At 42.8% G+C, this 22,448-nt stretch overlaps 1 protein-coding gene across 4 annotated transcripts in view; it reads left to right on the top strand.

Moving 5' to 3' along the window:
- The window catches only part of LOC146689240 (filamin-C-like), a 61,461-nt gene that overhangs the window by 30,718 nt on the left and 8,295 nt on the right, over positions 1 to 22,448 (top strand). For 2 of the 4 annotated variants that reach the window (XM_085437410.1, XM_085437408.1), the window contains exons 20-37: positions 1 to 118; positions 1,050 to 1,312; positions 1,672 to 2,269; positions 3,725 to 3,898; positions 4,795 to 4,957; positions 5,058 to 5,218; positions 5,330 to 5,497; positions 5,740 to 5,863; positions 5,943 to 6,099; positions 8,043 to 8,232; positions 8,318 to 8,341; positions 9,482 to 9,729; positions 10,757 to 10,849; positions 11,758 to 11,857; positions 17,156 to 17,296; positions 17,456 to 17,584; positions 17,774 to 17,947; positions 20,067 to 20,228. In XM_085437410.1, the coding sequence (XP_085293536.1) occupies positions 1 to 118; positions 1,050 to 1,312; positions 1,672 to 2,269; positions 3,725 to 3,898; positions 4,795 to 4,957; positions 5,058 to 5,218; positions 5,330 to 5,497; positions 5,740 to 5,863; positions 5,943 to 6,099; positions 8,043 to 8,232; positions 8,318 to 8,341; positions 9,482 to 9,729; positions 10,757 to 10,849; positions 11,758 to 11,857; positions 17,156 to 17,296; positions 17,456 to 17,584; positions 17,774 to 17,947; positions 20,067 to 20,228 (3,187 nt within the window). Of the gene's footprint in view, positions 119 to 1,049; positions 1,313 to 1,671; positions 2,270 to 3,724; positions 3,899 to 4,794; positions 4,958 to 5,057; positions 5,219 to 5,329; positions 5,498 to 5,739; positions 5,864 to 5,942; positions 6,100 to 6,247; positions 6,365 to 8,042; positions 8,233 to 8,317; positions 8,342 to 9,481; positions 9,730 to 10,756; positions 10,850 to 11,757; positions 11,858 to 17,155; positions 17,297 to 17,455; positions 17,585 to 17,773; positions 17,948 to 20,066; positions 20,229 to 22,448 lie in introns of all 4 variants that reach the window. The other 2 variants (XM_085437411.1, XM_085437409.1) reach the window with 2 other exon arrangements.

Raw genomic sequence — 22,448 nt, 5'->3', positions numbered from 1 at the left:
GGGAGCATGTCCATCATTGTGTGTCATGGAGGAGACCCCATCCCAAAGAGTCCATTTACCATCATTGTGGCCCCCCCACTGGACCTCAACAAGGTCAAAGTTCAGGGACTGAACAACAGTAAGTCTGTGAGGGAAAAAATGGAACATTTATCATACAGAAGCAAAGTGCTTCCATACGGAGCCCTGATCGGGTTTCATGACGCAGCAGATGAAGCAGAGAATGCGTGTTTCCAGCTAAATTCCTGGAATTATTCATCACAAATTCCTAAATACAAGCTGCTGTTTAGCTTTAGATTACAGGATGTTTCCATAGAGAGTCCTGCACAGTTTGGTACTAATTATAATAAGTGAGGTGGAGAGTAAATGATGGATTAGATGAGTAAACAAAAGAATCCAGGAGTTCCTCTGAAAGACAATCACAACCCCTTCATGGGGATCCTTAATGACTCTGAGCTGCTGTTCATTCAAGCTCTGTTTCATTAAATTTAATCTAACTGATGTGTAATTCTGATCTGCAGTGGAAATTTCTCTTCTTTCTGAATCATTTAACATAAAACAAGCTTGAACTGCTTAGACCACTTTTCCATTTCATTTATAATCGGTATCAAAGGATTCCAACAGAAATATCCCTTAATGTGCAGCCGAACACACGCCAGCATTTCCAAAAATAATAGCTTTTCATCTTTATGTCTAAAGCTGCGTCCACACAGGAAAAAATTCACATGGTGACAGGAAAATCAATGACATTCAATGATGTCACGCGTGACATAAACGTTTCTCAACTTTAAGGAGAGCAATTAAAGTGATTGCTACTTAGCTCAGGATACTGGTGAATGACATATGACTGGCTAGTAAATACATTAGAATGTTACCTAGGTAACTGGAGCCTGGTAGCGACCAACCATCAGGTTGAAAGCGATGCACGGTGAGTGAATTGTCCTCTGTGTGGGTACAGCTTAAAAAGATGTTCAGACTTCACTGTTATCAACATCCTAAACCCCAAACCCCTGTTCCTGCTGACCATCCTGCTGTTTCTGTGCACTAATCAGAAGTAGACGTTGGGAAGGATCAGGAGTTCTCCATCTGTACTCAAGGTGCTGGAGGTCAGGGCAAACTAGACGTGAAGATCACCTCCCCTTCTCGTCGACCAATCCCCTGCAAGGTAGAGTCGGGCACAGCCAATGAGGTTCATACAGTGAAGTACATTCCTCCTGAGGAAGGACCATACAGAGTGGACATCAGCTACGATGGGAACCCTGTCCCAGGAAGTCCATTCACTGTGGAGGGCATCATGCCCCCTGATCCTTCAAAGGTGAGTTAAGATCACAACAACCCACACTGATAGAATTTTAATATTTGTCAGAATAAGTAAAGACATGTGGTTATCCTAATTGGGCTTTCATCGAGTCAGCAAAGATGCACAGAAAAAAGTATCAGACACCAACTAGGAAGGATCAGAAAGGTACTTAGTACTTAGTTGAGAAATCCTTGTGTAAATCTTTACTTGTGTGAATGTTTTTCAGGCCTACCAGTTTAGTAATCCATGGATGTTCAGTCAATCATCTGTGCTGATTCTGGTGCAAACCTCAGACTTAAAGCTAATGTCTTCTGCTAACCAGCATTAATAAGTATTCCTTGTGTCTCTTCTGGTTTTTTTCATTTACTTTCCAGGTGCGAGCCTACGGTCCAGGCCTTCAGGGTGGTGTGGTAGGCAAACCAGCCCCCTTTGCCATTGACACAAAGGGTGCTGGTACTGGTGGTCTGGGTCTGACAGTGGAGGGGCCGTGTGAGGCCAAGATTGAATGCCAGGACAATGGTGATGGATCCTGCTCTGTGTCCTACCTGCCGACTGAGCCTGGTGAATACGCCATCAACATCCTGTTTGCAGACCAGCACATCCCCGGTTCCCCCTTCAAGGCTGTGGTCCAGTCAGTGTTTGACCCCAGCAAGGTGACAGCCAGCGGCCCCGGGCTGGAGCAAGGCAAGGTCAACGAGGCTGGAACCTTCACGGTGGACTGCTCCAAAGCCGGAGAGGATGAGCTCACCATCGAGATCATCTCTGACTCTGGGGCCAAAGCTGAAGTTCACATTCAGAACAACAGTGATGGGACCTACTCCATCACATATATACCCCAGTGCCACGGCATGTACACCATCACCATTAAATATGGAGGACACATGGTGCCAAAGTTCCCCATTCGCTTGCAGGTGGACCCAGCTGTTGACACCAGCGGAGTGAAGGTCTATGGACCAGGAGTGGAACCCAGAGGTGAGCACTTAAAGATGTTTTAATGCCCAGTTAAAAGAAGGATGTCTGAGGTTTGTATACTTTAATCAAACACAAATGTAAAACAATATCTGGTCATCAAATTTGCTCATCGATTTTGTGCTCTAAACACGACAGAAAACTCAGTAGATTTTGCACACATGTGAGAAGCTGTGAAAATGTACTGATTTTTATTAGCTGTAAACATGCAGGGGTGCAAAATGCTTCCACAAAACCCCCTGCAAAATTTTAGTGACGTAATGCCACTGCCATGTATGTGTATAAAATATGATACATGCACCTGATATAAAAACATGTCCAGAAACGCCCCTGACCCTAACAGGACGTCTGCCACTAAAGATGCAGGGGTTTTGGCTCCTCTATGTTATGGGGTACACATTACCTTCTATTTTCCTTAATAAACCATAGGGGAGCCTTTAACTTGTTTTCAGCCCTAATTAGCCTATCCGTCTCAGTGATTAGAGTTTCCAAACTCTCTGCTGTTCTGAGGTCTGTTTTTACGACGACAGGACTATTTCCAGTGTGATCTGGTTTAGGCTCAGCTCTCTGTGGTTGGTTCATTGGCCTCCTGGACGCCACCAGACTCCATTATCACAGTTAATAAACTCCCAACAGCACATTTAGTTTGTATGTTCTTTTTTTAATTATTACGTTTTTCTTTCCGTATTTCGATTGCAGTCTTTATTAAATTGAGATTAAAGTAAAACCAATAAAAGAGCACTGAAGTCATAAAGTCTTATAATGAGAACAAATGGGAGAAGTTGCTGAATGCTCACGTTACTAATTTAATCAATAAACAAAGAGCAAAGAAGAAATGAGTGCTTGTTGCATTACTCTGATGGATTTATCCTGAAACAACCTTTGGTCCTGATCTAAGTCATGCTGTGAAAGTTAAAATATGAGGCTGGAAAGTGATAGAACGTCATACCTCTAACAGAGCCACGGCATCCAAAATGAACTTGTTGTTCTATTCAATCAGACCTGAAAGCAGCGACTGAGAAAGAGTTTGCTGAGCTCAGAGACTTTTATCCAATCAGACTTCACTGGAGTCGCCCCCTGCTGGAAATGACAGAAAATGCAGCACTAGAAGCTAAAGTCCATCTTTTGTAATAACTATGATCTGTGTTAATGATACACGTTTTCTATCATGTTTGGGGGTTTTTTTCATTTATGTGACTGGAACCAAAAACATAAATTAAGTGATTAATATGGCTGATTGTTTGTAAACTGAACATGAATTCTGTAGCACTTTAAATAATCTGTTCAGTATGACTGTATTCCGTGAAATATTTCAAATATTTTACTGTCTTTGGATATGATTAAAAGTGATGAGTCCTTCTCTGCATCTTGGTAAAAAATGGGATGTTATATTTCATGGAGACATTGACTAACTTTCTTCTCTACTTTTTTGCCTTCGTGCTGCTTTCCTCTCCGCAGGCATCCTGAGGGAAGTAACCACTCATTTCATCGTGGACGCTCGAGCTCACTACAAGAGCGGTGGCAGCCATATCAAAACCTCGATCTCAAATCCGTCAGGCGCCAACACAGACGCCTACGTCACCGACAAGGGAGATGGGACATACAAAGTCGAGTACACACCGTATGAGGACGGTAAGCCTGAGACCTGTGTGTTGTTTGTGAGCCTGGCTGCAGATCGTCAGCAAAGACAGAGGACGGGCAAGACGACGGTTTGCTGCTGGTTTGTGGGTGTTTTTCCACTGCAACACCTCCTAATTGTGAAATAAAATTCCATTTGGCTTTCATAAGGCTTGTTTTCCCTCGCCAGCCATGAAGGACTGTTGGCTGAACTGCGGTCAGTCTGTGTACAGAGGGGTTAGCAGCAATCAACATCCAGGGCATAATTACCATTCCAGAGCAAATATATCTGATTTAATATTTAAGTGCCTGAAGCTCAGACAAATATCTGCTGCTCAAAGCTTAACCCTGCATGTGCTACTGTTATAGTCAGTTATAGTAATGTACTGAACATCAGTTACAATGATTGGATTCTGGTCCTTTAACCTCTCAGTGAGGAGCGGGTTTGGACCAAGGGTATTTATAGCTGCAGTCTGTCGGCGCTCAGCAGATGGTTTTCCACTGATAGTGAAGTGTGACGTGTTAGAGTCCATTGCATTGTGGGAAAGAAATACTCAGTCAGACTGGAATTTTAATGGAAGGTGATTCTTTGTCTGGTTTACTCCCACTCTGCCTGAGAGGTTGCTGGTTAAAAACTGAACCGTGGGGTAAAAAAATGAGTGACCATTAAATGTTTGGGTTACTTTGAAACAACACACTCAACAGCTGAAGACGGATAAATAAATAAATGTGTAAAGCATTTAATTTGTATTTCTTCGTATACAAGTTTAAGAGAACAAACAAATTACAGAGCAATGAGGAGGTTACTCAGTGACATCTACACACCGGATCACTGCAGAATGGTTTCACCCACATTATCTTGACTCTATCCATTAAAATACTCACTTTTACTGGACTCTTGTTTGCTGAAGGTTTACATCTGATTGAAGTTCTTTTGGATGACATCTCGGTGCCAAAGAGTCCGTTCAGGGTGTCCGTGAGCGAGGGTTGTGATCCCAGTCGAGTCCGAGCCTACGGTCCAGGTTTGGAGGAAGGACTGGTGAACAAACCAAACCGATTCACTGTTGAGACCAGGTATCGTCACTCTGTTTTTAAATCCAGAATAGATTTTGTAGCATCCATAGATCTCTGTTTAAACATCCTAAACTTCCTTTTTGTTTCATGCGTGCCTCAGAGGTGCTGGCACTGGGGGACTTGGCCTGGCCATTGAGGGTCCATCAGAGGCAAAAATGTCATGTAAGGACAACAAAGATGGCAGCTGCAGTGTGGAGTATATCCCCTTCACACCTGGAGAATATGACGTCAATATCACCTTTGGAGGCTTACCGATCCCAGGTGAAGGTCACTTAACCCTGTAGGGTGTGGTTTGGATATAACTGACTCTGCGCTTTTCTAAGGTAAAGATATCTGCAATCAAGAGCGTCTATTACGTCACTTGTCTTTCAGGGAGTCCATTCCGGGTCCCAGTGCGAGAGCTGGTTGATCCCAGTATGGTGAGGTGTTCAGGTCCTGGCCTTGGAAGTGGAGTCCGGGCTCATGTTCCTCAGACTTTTACTGTAGACAGCAGCAAGGCAGGGGTGGCTCCCCTGTCAGTTCAGCTATATGGACCAACAGGTAAGATTACAAAGACTTATTAACCTCATAACATTGCCCAGGCCATTGTTAACCAGGAAAGCTGTTCCAAAAAAGCTGCACCTGCCTTACCTTATACCCGTGGGACTTCCAGTCAGACCAACTCATTATCAAGCTGGAGTTAAATCTTTCTTTAGTAGTATTGTCATGAAACTCTCCCATTAGCTTTAATCACCTGATATCACCTCATTGTGGCCTTGCCCTGTGCTCTGGTTTGTCTTCAGGTGTAGCTGAGCCACTCAACATCACAGATAATGGTGATGGCACTCACACGGTCAACTATACTCCTGCCAACGATGGCCCATATACGGTGTGCGTAAAGTATGCCGACCAGGAAGTGCCCCGGAGGTTGGTATTGAAGAGAAGTGTGTACAAGACAGTTCTGGTCCTTCAGGTTCAGATTTAACCTTTCTAACTGTCTCTTCAGTCCTTTTAAAATCAAGACGTTACCGGCTCATGATGCTAGCAAAGTTCGAGCCAGTGGTCCCGGTCTGAATGCATCTGGGGTTCCAGCCAGCTTGCCAGTGGAGTTCACCATTGATGCCAGAGATGCTGGAGAAGGACTGCTCACCGTCCAGATTCTGGTGAGTCTCCTGTCCTGAAATCATCATTGTGCTGCCCAGTCAGTGTTTGGCAGGGAGGTGTCTGTCGTGTCTTGTTGCTCTTCTGTGACCTGTTTCTGACTCACCCCGATTCAAACGCAGACCGGCGGGCTTGTTGCTGTCACTGCAGGGTCCAGACGGCTGCAGTCGCGAGGCTTCATTGTTTGTGGAAGACTGGGGCAGGAGGGTGTGGGAGACTCACATAGTAAAGAAAACCATCCCCTTCAGTATTCTTAGGAGAGGCTCTGTAAGCCCTGCACTCTCTCCCTTCACCTCCTTCCCCCTTTACCTGTCTCTTGTCCCCCCGCCCAACCCACCTGTTCTCCCCCGCTGACTGCCTCCTCATTGTGTAGCCTTTGGCTGTTTTCACCGCTCTTATATTCTGCATAAGATCTAAAGTGTGAATATTCCTGTGACGCTAATAACATCCATGAAACTCATTATTAGTTTCATGGATGTTATTAAAAACGGAGACTCAAAGAAAGAATAGCTGCACGTGGTTAAGCTCTTATAATCAACTCCTTAATATGGAATCTTATCTGTTAGTTACACTTAAATGGAAATCTTATAATGGAAGAACTGTAAGGATAAAATAAGAGTGAGAGAACAAATTTCAGCCCTTTCCCTTAGCAGTTCACATCTGACCTGGCAGATGGTAGGATGTTAGGTAAATGCTCTTAGTTAAAGCCTTTTAAATGAAGCTCATAGTTTCCTGTGTTAGAGTCCAAGTACTTGAAATATCACTTTCAATGTTCATCAAATCAACAACAGATTCAAAAAGATTATCTGCTGGAACGTTAGAAGCAAATTTTCATTGGCAGCACTTTGCTTGGCTTCCACCCCTCTGTGGTCTGCACGTGCACTGACTCCATTCAGTTTGTGTAACGAGTTAACAGACATATTTGATTTTGAGTTGTTAACTAACCAGAGTTTTTGGTAAACCTGCTTCCATTCAATGATCCATCCATCCACTTGTCTGACCTGTCATTGCTGCAGTGAATAGTTAGATCCTGTGAGAACACTTGTGGACGTGACAAGCCCACTGCTCTCAAACCATCAGCGGCCATCAGGTCTACGATAGTGTTCATAATGCGGTAGCTGTTAATCTTTCTGATACACACTTTAGTTTTTCACATGGATATAAGCTGTAGATGCCTGCTTCCACACACCAGGGGGCGCTGCTGCACAGGGAGGTTAAATCAGATTTTTTTATTTTTTTTTATTTTTTTTACGCCTGTTTTTACATTCAACTGCTCATCACTGACACAGTGAAAAGTTTTAGATCCAGAAGTCTGAATTTCATGTTGGTTGTTTGATCTCTAACATATTTGTTTATCCAGAAAATCTGTTTTGTCCTCTTCTTCTGTGCAAGATACAGAAACCGGGTATTACCAATACTGCAATGAGAAGTATATTCTACTTTGTACAAAAGCAGGGGCAGGATGAGCAGTGCCAGAGCCCTACAGAATGACCTGCAGCAGGCTACTGGTGTGAATGTCTCCGACCAAACAATCCATTGATTGCATTTATGTATCACAAAGATTCCTAAAAATCATCAAAAGAAGTTGGAAATTATCATTAGAGACCAAAACAGTTTCTGTATCAGGTTGTAAAGATGTTTATTTCTAATGTAAGGTTTTAACTGATGCACTGCTGAAGCCTCTGCTGGACATCAGAGGAACTGCAGGTTTGTAGCTTCCACCCAGCAGTTCAGTTTGTTTGTGTCCACACATGAAGAAATGAGCCTCAGTCTGGTGACCAAGAAGATCTCTGATCTCCGTAAAATAAAATTAATTTGACTTCATATTACTTTTCCCTTTTCTTACTATCGATGGCAGATGGTAGGAGACCAGTGATGGGCAATGGGACCTATTTATGTTTTCTGTACCCCAAACATGACTAACTTCTTGTCTGTACGCTTCCAGGATCCAGAGGGAAAACCCAAGAAGGCAACCATTCGAGACAACAGAGATGGGACTTACACAGTGTCCTACGTGCCGGACATGGCGGGCCGCTACACCATCACCATCAAATACGGAGGAGATGAGATCCCGTACTCACCTTACCGGATCCACGCCCTGCCCACCGGAGACGCCAGCAAGTGTCTGGTCACAGGTTAGGCTCCACCCATCAGCACTGAAACTTAAACTTTATCATTGGAAGCTTAGCAGCATCACTGATTGTAGTTGTTTTCCTACAGTGTCGATTGGAGGACACGGACTCGGTGAGTGGCCTCAACTTTCTTAGACTCACTGAACGCCAACAGATAAACAGCATTACAGTTTTGCATAAAAAAGCAGCTGCTTAACTAACCAACCAGCAACTACACATATATACTGAACGGTGGATATTTAAAATGGACACTGATTCATTGAGTTTAATGTTTTCTCAAATTTTGGTTCTGCATTGTGACTGGAATCCAGCTCTGTGTGTGTGTGGGGGGGGGGGGGGGGGGGGGGTAGTTTGCTTTAAAAGGTAGGATACCATTCCTAGTAGTAAAGGTCACCTCAGAAGTTATTATTATTATTATTAATAATAAGAATATAAAATTAGCTGGAAGCTGTTATATATGGAAGGAACTGAATAAAATAAGATGCTAAATATGCAGTGATTTCTGTTCTCAGAGGCCAGAAGATGGGCTGGGAGTTTCTCTGAGCTTTCAGAATGAGTGATGGGAAATGTCATTCGCTAAGCAATGGCTAAACTAAATCCCAGTACGCGCTGGGAACTGGACATCTGTCAGTGCAGCTTGAAGCTACTTAAAGATGTTTTGGTGTGTAGGGTGGAGAATTAAAAATGCTTGGAGGTCACTGGATAAACTCCAGTGGACTCCAGATGAGACCGAAACTATCTGTGGCATTTCTGCACTCATTTCCTGTCATCTATATTTGACATATGTGTAACTACCCACAATTACTGTCACTGTATTTGTCCAGTCAGTCTGTCTGGAAAACAGAAGGAAATCCAAGATTTATTATAAGTATGTTTTGCACTTTAAACCCACCCAAACAAATTCAAACACACTCAGTGCAAACTGAAATAAATGACAAAGACTTTAATTTATTGTTTTATTTAAGGGTTTCTATTGTGCAATAAACATATTGATAATAAACACAATAGAGATTAACAACCCACTCTAACAGCTCATTGAGCAGCACTCACTCTGAGGCTGGGTACACCACCGTTATCAGAACCTTTTTCTTATAATCACTGCTCACGATCACTCTTAAAGCTTCCCCTAATCAACTCAGCATCAATCTAAACATTTAACCTCCCTGGTATTAGTGTGTGCTTTCTTTCATTAACATTAATCACTTCAGAAATCACTGCTTTGACTCTGTTGGTTCCACAAATGTCTTGTCAGGTTCAGGAATTGGACCAACCATCCAGATCGGAGAGGAAACAGTCATCACCGTGGATGCAAAGGCTGCAGGGAAAGGTAAAGTCACCTGTAAGGTGTCAACGCCGGACGGAGCGGAGTTGGATGTGGATGTAGTGGAGAACGCAGATGGGACGTTTGATATTTATTACACGGCTCCAGAGCCAGGGAAGTACGTCATCACCATCCGCTTCGGAGGGGAACACATTCCTAACAGCCCCTTCCATGTCGTGGTGAGTCACCACCCTGAAAACACCATGATTTGGGCTTAGCTGATTTCAGTTTGGGACTGAGTTGGAGTCAAGTGGTCAGGTTAGCTTTGTTTTGCTTTGACTTTCTGGCCTGTTATTGTTGGTTTTATGGGGATGGATTTGGGATAGTTTAGGTTGAGGTTAGTTTAGGTTGGGTTAGGATTTTTTTTTTTCTTGGTTCAGAGTGGTTTTGTTTGGGATTTGTTGGCATGAGTTTGGTTTGGCTTTGGTCTGGTTTTTGTTTAGGGTTACATAGTTAGGTTTGATTTGGGATGGTTTGAACTGGTTTGGGGCAGTTTGGTGTTTGTTGGGGTTGGTTTTGGGATAGTTTAAGTTGGGGTTTTTGGATTGGGTTTTGTTTGGTTTGAAGGTCAGTCCTTCCAAGGCTTCTTCATGTAAATACCAAAGTAGTTTTACGCCTCCAACTATCTCAACCCATCTGAATCTATCAGATTTGGAGCCACTGGAGATCGATTAGCTAATGGCTCATTTATTTAACACTCTGTATAACTGCATGTCTTTCACAACTGATCTTGGGATTTTTTTTTTCATGAATATTAGTTGTCACTATGAAAAAACAAATATTTAAATTATTTAGTTGACCCCCAAACAAAACAAACTCTTTGAATAAAACTGTGAAACTGTGAATTCTTCACAGCATTGACACGATGGAGAAATCTCCAGTTTAAGGAAAATAAATGTATTATTATTTATTATTTTGTTCATCTTTTTGTTTTCTTTTATTTTTGTGGCTGTTTTTGTATTTTTTTGTATCTTATGTATGTATTTGTTTTATGTCTCATTTTTGATTTGATTTTAAGTTGCAGTCTATTTTATCCTTAATTTTTCTTTGACTATTTGTTTTATTTTTGTTTATTTATTGTATTGTTCCATATTTTAATTATGTTTCAGATTTATTTCCTGAAACTGTGGAAAATTGCTGCGCTTTTCGGTGTGTTTGTTTCTGGTTTGCTTGTGTTTGTAATGGCTGCACCTTGTTCCTCGTCAGGCAAGTGATACCATCCCAATAATAGAGGAACCATGTGACAAGCTTCAGTTACAGCAGCCCTACTCTCCCTATGCGGCCTTCTCCCCTCAATGGGTATCATCATTACCTCCACACCTGCTGTTTATCTGCCGCTGCGTCTCCTCTTCATAAAAACTGTCATCTGTTCCTCGCTTTGCCCTCCATCACTGCAGCGTTTCCTGTCCCACAGTCGATACCGACCCACATTCACTTATTGATTGATCTCTGGCTCAGCATGAGGCTGCATGTTTAATCTGCATGATCATCATCTCCTGCTGGGAGGGCAGCTGGGGGCTACTCTTATTAACACTACCCTCTGATTTTTACCCTCTGACTGGCTGATATCAGAGACAATTCAGCATGTCAACTTTTCTTCAACATCTGGAGAGCAGCTGATCCAGATGTTCTGACAATGTGATGATTTTAGAGAAATAGTTTCAAGACAGATTTGATTTGTTTTGTATTATTTCAGAGAATTGTGTATTTTCTTAAAATTATAATTTATTTTATTTTTATACTTTTATAATTTTTTCATATTATTTTTAGTATGACATTATTTTAAATTTTAAATTTTGTTTTATTGCTTTACTCTATTTTTCATTAAATGTATTTAATTATAATTTTTTGGTAATTTTATGGTTTCGTTATAGTTTTCAGAGCTGTTGTCTCTATTTCATTTTGCTTCTTTATATCAAAATGCTTAGATAGGTTAATATTTCTTATATTAACCTATATAATATTATTTTCTTATTATCTCAGAGACTGTGCAGCAGTCATTTGTTCCAGTTCAGTTCTGATCGTTAGAAGCTCCCTTCCTTTCCCCGCTCTTAAACCAGTGTTACCTAAACTGGACCAGTCAGATGTCTCTGTCAGCCTCTCTGCAGCCCTGCTGTGCTTCCTCTGCCTCTCTCCTCTCTCTGGATGAAATCCCAGAGTTCCTAGTATGATGCCACTAACGCCCCTCCCCTCTTGCTCTGGTTCAGGCTACCGATGATCCCGTCAGCCCTGTGGATGGGCTGGAGCCGATGCTGCGTCCCTTCAGTCTGGTCATTCCCTTTACGGTGCAGAAAGGAGAGATCACAGGTAGGGCATCTTTATTTCTAATGGTAGTGTTTATGCAGTTTGTGTTAATTTTGTTTTGTTTTGTGGGCATTTTAGCCATTATTGGACAGAGGCGGTGTAGACCAGGGGTCAGCAACCTTAAACACCCAAAGAGCCATTAGGACGCGATTTCCACGCAAAAGAAAACACTGGGAGCCGCAAATACTTTTTGACATCTAAAATGAAGATTACACTGTATATATTGTTTTTTACCTTTATGCTTTGTGTGAACAACTAAGGTCTATTGCTTGTGAAATCCATGAAGTGCTACAGAGAAAATTACATTTCAATTTCAAAATTACAATTACATTTAGCAAACAAAAACTGTTGTGAGCCGCCACCCTTATATCGCCTTTGGGCTTTTGGAGCCTTGACCTGACTTTTAAAAAGTAATTGGAAAAAAAGCACTATGCTGCTAAAAAAAAATGAAAACTAGATATTTGCAAAATTCTGCCTAAATATGTATTTTACCTGGTTAATGTGTGTGGCGGGGCGTGGTCTGCAGCGCCGCTGCAGGGGAGGCGGACGCACCTGAGCGGCACCCGCAATCACGCCTCGCCGCCTTAACGTCTGTGCTATCTATGCTGTTGTGTTGGTGTGTGTCGGGCTGTGAACTGAAAAGCTACAGCCGGCTGTATGCGTACAGCAACCGTGTGTGAAAAGTGGTAGATGCTGAAAAGCATGTTCATGGAAACATCGTTGGTCTGCCGTGGTATGTTTACAATGGAACTTCTGCTCCTGAACCTCTGCGCACTGTTACGTTATTTGAGGTTATGGATGTTATTTGACTGGAGGCATAACTCACAGACACAAGAGACGCGCCATTACTCCAATGAGTGTCCTTTATTATTTTTCATCCCCCCCTACAACAACAACCCAGCAGAAACGTTCCTACCACTTAACATTTACCTGATACTACATCCCCCCTACTAAATAGGATGTGATGCTGGAATACAACCAAGAAAACAGATTAGACCTGCACGCTTTAAAGTATACTATTACTATGTCCTTGTGCTTTATCTGGTAACAGCTTGTTTACTGAACTCGCTTGGTTTCAAACCAGACTACTCAGAATGTCCAAAAATAAACTCTCAAAGTATACAACTCTGAACACTAAGCATAAGTGCACATTTCTGAACTATTCAGTGCAGCTACAAACAACATGTTTAAACAGTGCAACCATTTGCTTTATTTCTCATTGTCTCTATGAGGGATGGGGTAGACTACCCAGCCCTCAGCCTGAGTGTGGGGATTATTCTGCCCCATTGCTCACTCAGTTCCAAGCCCTATGAGCAAACATAGTCTTTTAGGTATGCTGGAGGCCTCCTAGACCTGGGTTGGATTTGGCTCCCAGCTTCAGGAGTCTGCTGGCTGGCCCCCTGTGAGATAGTGTCTGGAACCGACACAATCTGTGCAGCTGGAACAGAGTTCTCAGGTGAAGCCTCTGGTGGATCGCCAGAAATCTCCGGTGCCCCAGGTGTCCATGTAAGATGGTAACGGTTTCTTCTCAGCGTGCCCTTTGCTGTCTCGATGATGTAGGACCTCAGTGAGCCTGCCATGGACACGACTGTCCCTCTAGTATCCATGTCTGAGACCCACACTTTGTCTCCAGGATTGAGCTGTAGCATATCATGTGCTCTGTGTCTGCGGTTGTAGTTTTGTCTTTGTTTTTGTCTGTACGATTGTTCTATAGCTTTGAGCTTGTCTGTGTCCGTACCTCTTGGATTTAGCTGTGATGGGATGACAGGAATAGTTGTCCTTATCCTTCTACCCATGAGAAGCTCTGTTGGGCTGTAGCCATTTGCCAATGGAGTGGCCCGGTATGCCATAAGGGCGAGATAGGGATCGCCAGACTTTTTAAGAAGACTTTTGATGGTCCTGACTGCCCTCTCGGCCTCCCCATTGCTCTGAGGGAAGTGGGGACTGGATGTCTCATGGCTAAAACCCCATTCTTGTGCAAATCTTTTGAAGGAATCAGACGAGAACTGAGGTCCATTATCAGAGCGAACCCGCTCTGGTATGCCATGACGTGCAAAGATTGATTTACAGTGCTCGATCACTGCCTCTGATGTTGTAGATGTCAGTTTGGCAACTTCGAAGAATCTGGAAAAGTAATCCACAATGACCAGGTACTGTTTATTCTCTATCTGGAACAGATCAGTTCCAACCATGGCCCACGGTCTTTGTGGGAACTCGGTAGGTAGCATGATTTCTTTGTGGTTAGTCCGCTCACGGCAGCAAGTGTCACAGGTCCCAATCACTTTTATCAGCTCACTGCTCAGGCCTGGCCACCAAACAGATTGTTTAGCTCTCTCTCTGCATTTCGTTATTCCCAGGTGTCTCTCATGTAGTTTAGACAGAATGTCTGCTCTGAGTGATGTGGGAATCACTATTCTGCTCCCATAAAGAAGCAAACCATTGTGGACTGTGAGGTCACCTGAAAATGGCAGATAAGGCTGGAAAACCCTTTCGATGCAGTACTTATCTGGCCATCCTTCCACACAGAACTTCTTCAGCTGGCTTAGAATGCTGTCATTGTCCTGATGTGTCTGGATTTCTCTGAGTCGTGGCTCTGTGGCTGGCAGGCTTGCTATGACGGACTCCACATACAAGTTGATTTCTTCCTCCGGCAAACCTTCAGTTGTGTCACATACAGGAGCTCTGGACAGTACATCTGCTGTTGCAATGTAGCTGCCATCACCAGTGTGTGTGTGAGTGGGTGGATGACTGGATGTGTAAAGTGCTTTGGGGTCCTTAGGGACGAGTAAAGCGCTATATAAATACAGGCCATTTACCATTTACCAGGAACATGAGATATGGTATAAGAGAACCTCATCAATCGCATGCGTAGACGTTGTATACGAGGTGGAAGCTCGTCCAGGCCCTTGGAGCCAAGCAACGAGACCAGAGGTTTGTGGTCTGTTTCAATGTGGAATGTTTTCCCAATTAGGAACTCTGCAAACCTCTCACAGGCCCATGTTGAAGCGAGGGCCTCCTTCTCAATTTGAGCATATTGCGCTGAGAGCTTTTGAAGTGTATGCTACTGGTTTCCACCCTAGATCGGCGTGCCGCTGGAGAAGCACTGCTCCCAAGCCATACGAAGATGAATCAGCTGATACGCACGTTTCAGCATTTGGATCATACAGAGCGAGCCCTGGGGGTGTTGTCAGTTCTTTTTTGATGCCGTCGAAAGCCTGCTGCTGCTGTGGCCCCCATGACCACAGGTTGGACTTCTTCAGTAGATCTCTTAGGGGGCGCGTTTTTTCCGCCAGGTGAGGAAGAAACTTTCCTAGGTGATTCACCATGCCCAGGAAGCGTCTCACCTCACTTATGTTGCTGGGCTCATCCATGGAACTCACGGCATGCACCTTGTCAGGATCTGCGCTAACCCCCGATGCCTCAATGACCTGCCCCAGGAACTTTATCCTGTTCTTGGAGAACTCACACTTGTCGTTCAATGTTACTCCAGCCTCCTGCAGTCGAACCAGTGCTTTTCGAAGTCTCTCATCATGCTCTGCTTGTGACGTCCCCCAGATGAGCACATCATCCATCTGGCAGAGGACTCCTTCTAAGCCCTCAAGAATGCGTGCCATCCGTTTCTGGAAGTGTTCTGGGGCTGATGAGATTCCAAAGCACAGACGATTGTAACAATACCGACCAAAAGGTGTAATAAAGGTCGTGAGCAAAGAAGAGTCCCTGGATAATGGAATCTGCCAAAATCCTGCATTGGCATCCAGCTTTGAAAACACTTTTGCTCCTGCAAGCTGTCCTAGTGTGTGTTCTACTGAAGGGAGTGGATGCTTCTCTCTCATGACATATTTGTTTAGTTCAGTGAGATCGCTGCATATTCTCACTATGCCTGTGCGCTTAGGAACCACCACCATAGGCGCGCACCAATCAGTGGGCTCCTCCACCTTGGAAATGACACCCTGCTGCTCCATCCTGTTCAGCTCTTCTTTAACCTTTGGTAAGAGTGGAAGGGAGATTTGCCTAGGGGTCGAGAGGGAAAACGGCTGTGCCTCTGGTTTCAGAACAATATTGTACTCCCCCTCCATTTTGCCTAAGCCGCTGAAAAGCTTGGGGAATTCTTGTTTGACAGCGTCAATAGAGTCTAAGCTAATATGATTCACTCTAGCAACCAGCTGTAGTGCCACTGCAGCATGCCCGCTCAGCAGCGGTGTGCATAAACCCTGTACGACATAAATGTCTTCTTTGGTTTTGTGGTTGTTCTTGCTGAGAGTGGCTGTGAACATGCCTTTAACCTTCAGACGTGTTCCTCCTCCTCCATTGTTGCGAGCGCGGACGCCAAGGGGCTGCCAGACATTTATACAGCCGTATTTCACACATGACTATGAAAGGCGGAAGAGGTAGTAGTTCTTCTGAATGTAGACAATCCGAATGTTATAGTTTCTTCCCACTGTGTTCCTGTTAATGATAAACTACAAATTTACTCTAAATTACTCAAATATCGATATTTTAATGTGAGAATCGATTCTAGAACATAAATGATTGGTATCGGAGGAATCGATATTTCAGGATCGATCCGCACATCACTAATAAGAAGTCACTTTCATCTTTACGCAGGACTGTAAGCTATCATCTGTGAGGCGTGAGCAGTGTTTGTTTTTAGCATAGTTCGCGGTGGAGAATAGCTGTTGACATAATGTGGATCCAAAGATCCATAATTTGCCTACCTGGGGTTGAAAGTCTCGATAAATGCAAGGTGTTTCGGCGGGTATGCCGGCTTCAGTGAGTGTGACGCTTATTTTCAGCCATGAAAAATATAATATAATTTTATATTTCAATATCACAATACTCTTCCAATTTAGGACTAAAAGTTAAAAAGAACATAAATAAACATAAATAAAATGCACTTCAGCAAAATATTTAAAAAATATATATATATATTTTCCCAAACCACGCAGAGCCGCACTATAAGGACTAAAGAGCTGCAGGTTGCCGACCCCTGGTGTAGACAGACAGGAAAGCGGGTCAGACTTGAATCTGCTCTCTTCTGTGTGGTCATGGTCGCCTGCTCATGCTCAGTTGGCACCCCAGTAAATGCTGTTTCTTAGCTTTGACATATCATTCCTAACCAGGTGACTTTGCATCAAAGGATGCACTTGAAGCATTACTAGAGGCTGATAACTTGCATAGTATTTGAATCTAATTTAAAAACTCTAATGAAATTTAACCTTTTGGTTATTGTGATTAGAATGGTTTCAGTCTAAACATGAAATTAGTCAGAATAACTGAACTTGTGTGTGTTTTATCCTCCAGGCGAAGTCCGCATGCCTTCTGGCCGAACGGCCCGACCTCACATCACCGACAACAAGGACGGGACAGTTACTGTGAAGTACTCGCCAACTGAACGAGGCCTCCATGAGATGGACATCAAATACGATGGCAACCACATCCCAGGTGATCCCTCCTCAGTGAATATGTGTTCTGTTTCTGAGGCGCACATTCTTTCGTCTTCAGCAGTGTTATCAGCAGACAGACTGACTTTCAACCTTTAATGTGAAAATCATTAAACATCACATTAACACACAGGTTCTCTGTGTGCTCTCTCTGTTACAGGAAGTCCACTCCAGTTCTATGTTGATGCTATTAACAGTGGTCATGTGACAGCATACGGTCCCGGCCTGAGCCACGGCACCATGAACCGACCAGCTACTTTCACTATAGTTACAGAAGATGCTGGAGAAGGTATCCCTCATATGTACACTAGTAGATATAAGAGCTGTTTAAAGCCTGAGCCCAGTTCTTCTCGGGCACGTAGACGGTGTTTATGACTGTATCTTTTATCTGAAATATGAAATGTGTATTTAATCAGAAGAAGACACCATGTGAAACTGAAGATAAGAAAGGCAGTAAGTGTTCCCACTCTTTCTACAGGAGGTTTGTCTCTGGCAGTTGAAGGTCCATCCAAAGCAGAGATCAGCTGTAAAGACAACAAGGACGGGACATGCACAGTGTCCTACCTGCCCACCGCACCTGGAGACTACAACATCATCGTCAAGTTTGATGACAAACACATCCCTGGCAGCCCCTTCACCGCCAAGATTACTGGTAAAAAATTCTCTCTCCTCGGGAAAGTCGGGCTTTTGTCCAGACAGCTCAGTTTTAAGCAACACTTTTTAAATGATTGTTCATCAAAAAGCAGCTGCAGCACCTATGACGTTGTACATTTTTATGATTTTAACAAAAGATGTAATTTGAATTTAATGTGTAATTTTTCAGAACTACCTCCAAAAATGTAGAAAATCTTCTTTTAAGAAAACTAACATGCTTAGCTTGAATATCTTCACAATCAATACCTTTCAGTACCTTCAAAACACATTAATTATGAAGCACGTGCAGAAAAAGATAGATATTAACTGTGTACTTGGTCACATGTGGATTGCCTTTAGTTGATTTCTATCTCTGTACGCAGACAACACTCTGCTCTATCTTCCTGTGGGACACCAAATATACAAAACCCTTTCCAATCAAAGCAGATATAAATGATCAGATTTTTTTTCAGCTAAATTCAGAAAATAAATTATCCAGCATTTTTATCTTCAGTTATTCAGTCATTTAGTCCTGTAAAAGGTTTCACTTTAACTCTAACAGCTTTAAAGTGTTCTGGAAAGTTTCTTTGTTTTGTCAAACCATGACGTGGCATGTGTTCTTCTTTTGGTTGTCTAACTTCTTGTAATTATCCTTCCTTGTCATTATAATATTTCCTAATTACATTATTTAACCTCCTGACCTTCACTGGCTCATTGTTAACCTGTCTATGTCACGATCTGGGGGGCAGATCATCAGGAGATGCAGGATGTGGACCCAAACGCAAGCACTGACAACGGCGTAGCTGTGAGAAAGTTTATTAATAATGAAAGGGGAAAATACAAACCAAAGCAGGGTATCGCAGGGAACTACGCTAACAAAACCTAAACTGGGAAGAGCTACGAAATAATAATACAAGAAATAAAAACCTGTGACTACAAACCTGAAAACATGGAGAGACACCTGGAGAAATACAGACACGCAGACGAACCAGTAACTAACAGAGGGAAACACAAGGCTTAAATAGACAGACGGATAACGAGGGAATGAGACACAGGAGAACACAGCTGGGAGTAATCAGACATGACCAAGGGGAAGCAAAACTCAATACATTGACATAGGACGCAGACTTTCAAAGTAAAACAAGAAACATAACAGACACGGACTTAACTAGGTGAGACAGCAACCATGGAACACAGAAACCAAAAGACTAGAAAAGATAAACAATGACAAAATCAAAGTTCAATAGTAATACAGAAACAAAACACTGGGTCACAGACCCAGGACAGTGACAGTCTCGGTTTTTAATTGTTCCTCCAAGTCTTGGCCATCAAAGAAAAGAAAAAGTATCTATATATGAATTACATCTATATTTACACATAGATTATTCCTGTCTTTCTTCTTTTTTGTGTGGTACGTGTATACAAGTGCTGAGGCAAAGTGGGGGTAATGATGAATATCATGAATCAGTAGAGTGCTGAGCATAGGGTAGGGATTAATCAGCGTGTACATACTTCTTCCTGCTCCATTTTGGACTTGATGATTAAGTGGTTTATTTCATGTCACTGAGATTTTCTTTATTTATTGTATTTTTTTGTGTGCATATGTGTGTGTATGCAGGTATCAGTGTATATGTGTATGTTTGTATATGGTTTTTGTTTTATGTCAGACATAAAAGCTCATCATCATCATAATCAAAAGATTAAAAGATTTTCTGCTTAGGTGGTCCAAACTCTGGCATCGAGCTGTGAATGTTGATTTAGTCTGCATTTGGAGAGCACATTCCCCTGCCGAGACACCCCCCTCACCTTTTAAAGTTCCCAAGCTCCTTCTCATCATGCTCCACCTTTCAGTGTAGTTTTTTTAAAATTAGTCATGATAGTTGTTCAGTAAGCAGCACCTGTTACCCACGGTACGTCCATCACATGGCCAATCATTAGCTTAATTTCTGTTTTCAAATTGATGCCAGTTTAGTTTGTTTTAGTTTGTTTATGTCATTGCACGTTGTTTCATTTGTGTCGGTGCTGGCTTGTCTGTGGGTGCTGTAACCTGCATTAAAAGCTGCAGTATGAGTAAAGTTTGGCTGATTGAACTAAGCTGGTTTTCACTATTACTTTGTCGTCTCACATTTGATCTCCAGGTGACGACTCTATGAGAACATCCCAGCTTAACGTTGGCACGGCAACAGATGTTTCCTTAAAAATTATGGAGACGGACCTGAGCAGCCTGACCGCGACGATCAGAGCTCCGTCAGGAAACGAGGAGCCCTGCCTGCTGAAGAGGCTGCCCAACAGACATATCGGTCAGTTTCTATGCTTCAATGCTTCTCAGTCACCCTTTGGCAAAACGTGGACCAAAACCAAACAACATAGAATCTTTATTATTATCCAGATTTCATCAAATATTTGGTTTTCTAAATATTACATTCTTCAAATTATTACCCAGTCAACAAAGCTAGCTGTCCATCACTAATTCATCGGTGATAAAATTACCTTATTGTCCCTAAATAATAATGTCTTTATTAGGACTTGAAAGGGAAAACCTTCAGGTGCTGAAGGTCTGAAGCAGGCCAGATCTAAGACTATTGTTCATGTTTTTGGAGGTGACACAGGTGTGAGGATCAGAATATCGTCACAGTCAGCAGACAAGGCTGGACTGGGACAAAAAATCGGCCCGGGCATTTTGACTAGAGACCGGCCCACCAGGATAAATGTGACGTCATTCAGGGGTAAAACCGCAAAGGATTCTGGGAACTTGTGGCAAGAGGTACTAGCGCACGCAGGCTTTCAATTGAACTCAGTTACACAGCGATAAAAAGAAACCCAAAAAATGGCAAGAAGCTGTTGTATTATTAACTGCAATAGCCGGTCGCATGACAGCCACGGGAAGCCGACGGGTAAAGAGATCTTTTTTTTTTTTATCGGATTACGTCGTTGAAGAGAAATTTTTAAGCCATGTTTCCGAAGTAAGAGCCGACGGATGGTCTGGATATACCAAATATAACGTCTCAGAACACTTCAGCTCACATGTTAGTCTGCTCCAAGCATTCCCACAAAGGTCAGAGTTTTGTAGTAGTTAATGCGTCATTTTTCTTAACATAACTGGTGATATAGGTTACAAGCAAGTCTGGCGCTGAACAGAAATTGTTGCGCTATGCTCCTTTATTTATTGTGTTTATTGTGCATAAATAGTGAATTGTCCTGACACAATATTGCGTTTCGCTTCTGTTATTATGGTACATTGACAAAACCATATACTTTTATTCACAGGATAAAACAGTTGTTTTGTATCACTAATTGTCCAGTGCGATTACAGCATACAATATTATTGTCACTGCTACATTTCTGTGATGCTACCAGAAATTATTTCCACTACTAATTAATTACCGTTGAGCTCAAAGGTTATATTAATAAACGGTTAACGAATGTGTATTTATGACGATGATTTGTGAGACTGGTAAACTTACCTTTGTTTGTACGATGGTCTTTCGTTCTACACGGTGCATTTCAAGGTCCTGTACCCATCCGTCGGTAAACTGTACCTGGGCTTGTTGCAGTGACCTGAAGTTACTAAACTTCATGAGTGTATGCACTCACTCCAAGAACCGTATAATTATGAATCTGAGCGTGGTGAAAGTTGGGCAGCACGCTGACGTCCTTTGTCCACTCTGGGTGCTCCTAAGGGTCTGGCCCTTTCACTCCTTTGATTTTTTTCCTCGTATCTTTTCTTTGTCTTTTCGTCGAGTCTGTCTTTGTACGGACCGACATTGTTCTCCTTTTGTTTTGTACATTCCTTTTTTGTGCGGCAAAGAAAAAACAGGAAGGTATTGGAACCGGAGAATGAACGTTTTGCGGTGCTGCAAATGCTTGCATTTGATGCGGTACTTGGATTGTTTTGCCACGAGTTCCCGGCATGCAATGCGCGAAAATCACGTGATTGCTAAACAAGGGGGAGGGTGCATCCAGCCTCCTCGGCTGTAATTGGTCCAGCCCAGAGTCGATCATGACCAAATGGCCAATCCAACACCTTTCATTATATATACCCTTCCTAAAAAAAAAAATCCATCGGCCCATAAAAACAAAAAATCGCCAGCGGCCCACCGGGCAAATGCCCGGTATACCCGATGGCCAGTCCAGCTATGTCAGCAGACACTCAGTTTTTACATTTTTCTGGGTTGAATACTAGCTTAGTGTTGGCTGTGCAGATGTTAGAAAAGAGGTGAATTTGTGTTATCAGCATATGATGCAGTTGTGTCTATCCTGGATGCAGTTTGCACTTTACCATCGCGTTCTCGTCCTTTTGTGCAATAAAAATAAAAGTCCACATCCACACTGGAAACTGCCCAACTATTTTCCTCCTCTGACACACAAACTGAAATCAGCAGATTGTAGCGTGCAAAAACCGATAAGTGGGACAGATAGGTAGGCAGACGATTCAAAAGAACTGAACTACTCGGATCTCAATTCCCATTCCTACACGGACATGTGATTTTATACAGTAAAAAGAATTCGCACAGCTGTAC

Source organism: Copadichromis virginalis, linkage group LG17, assembly GCF_057382275.1.
Source record: "Copadichromis virginalis isolate Kocher_CV1m ecotype Utaka linkage group LG17, C_Virginalis_male_GT1.1, whole genome shotgun sequence".
NCBI classification, from domain to species: domain Eukaryota; kingdom Metazoa; phylum Chordata; class Actinopteri; order Cichliformes; family Cichlidae; genus Copadichromis; species Copadichromis virginalis.
The sequence above is the reverse complement of the archived record's forward strand: the minus strand, read 5'-3'. Positions and strand labels throughout refer to the sequence as shown.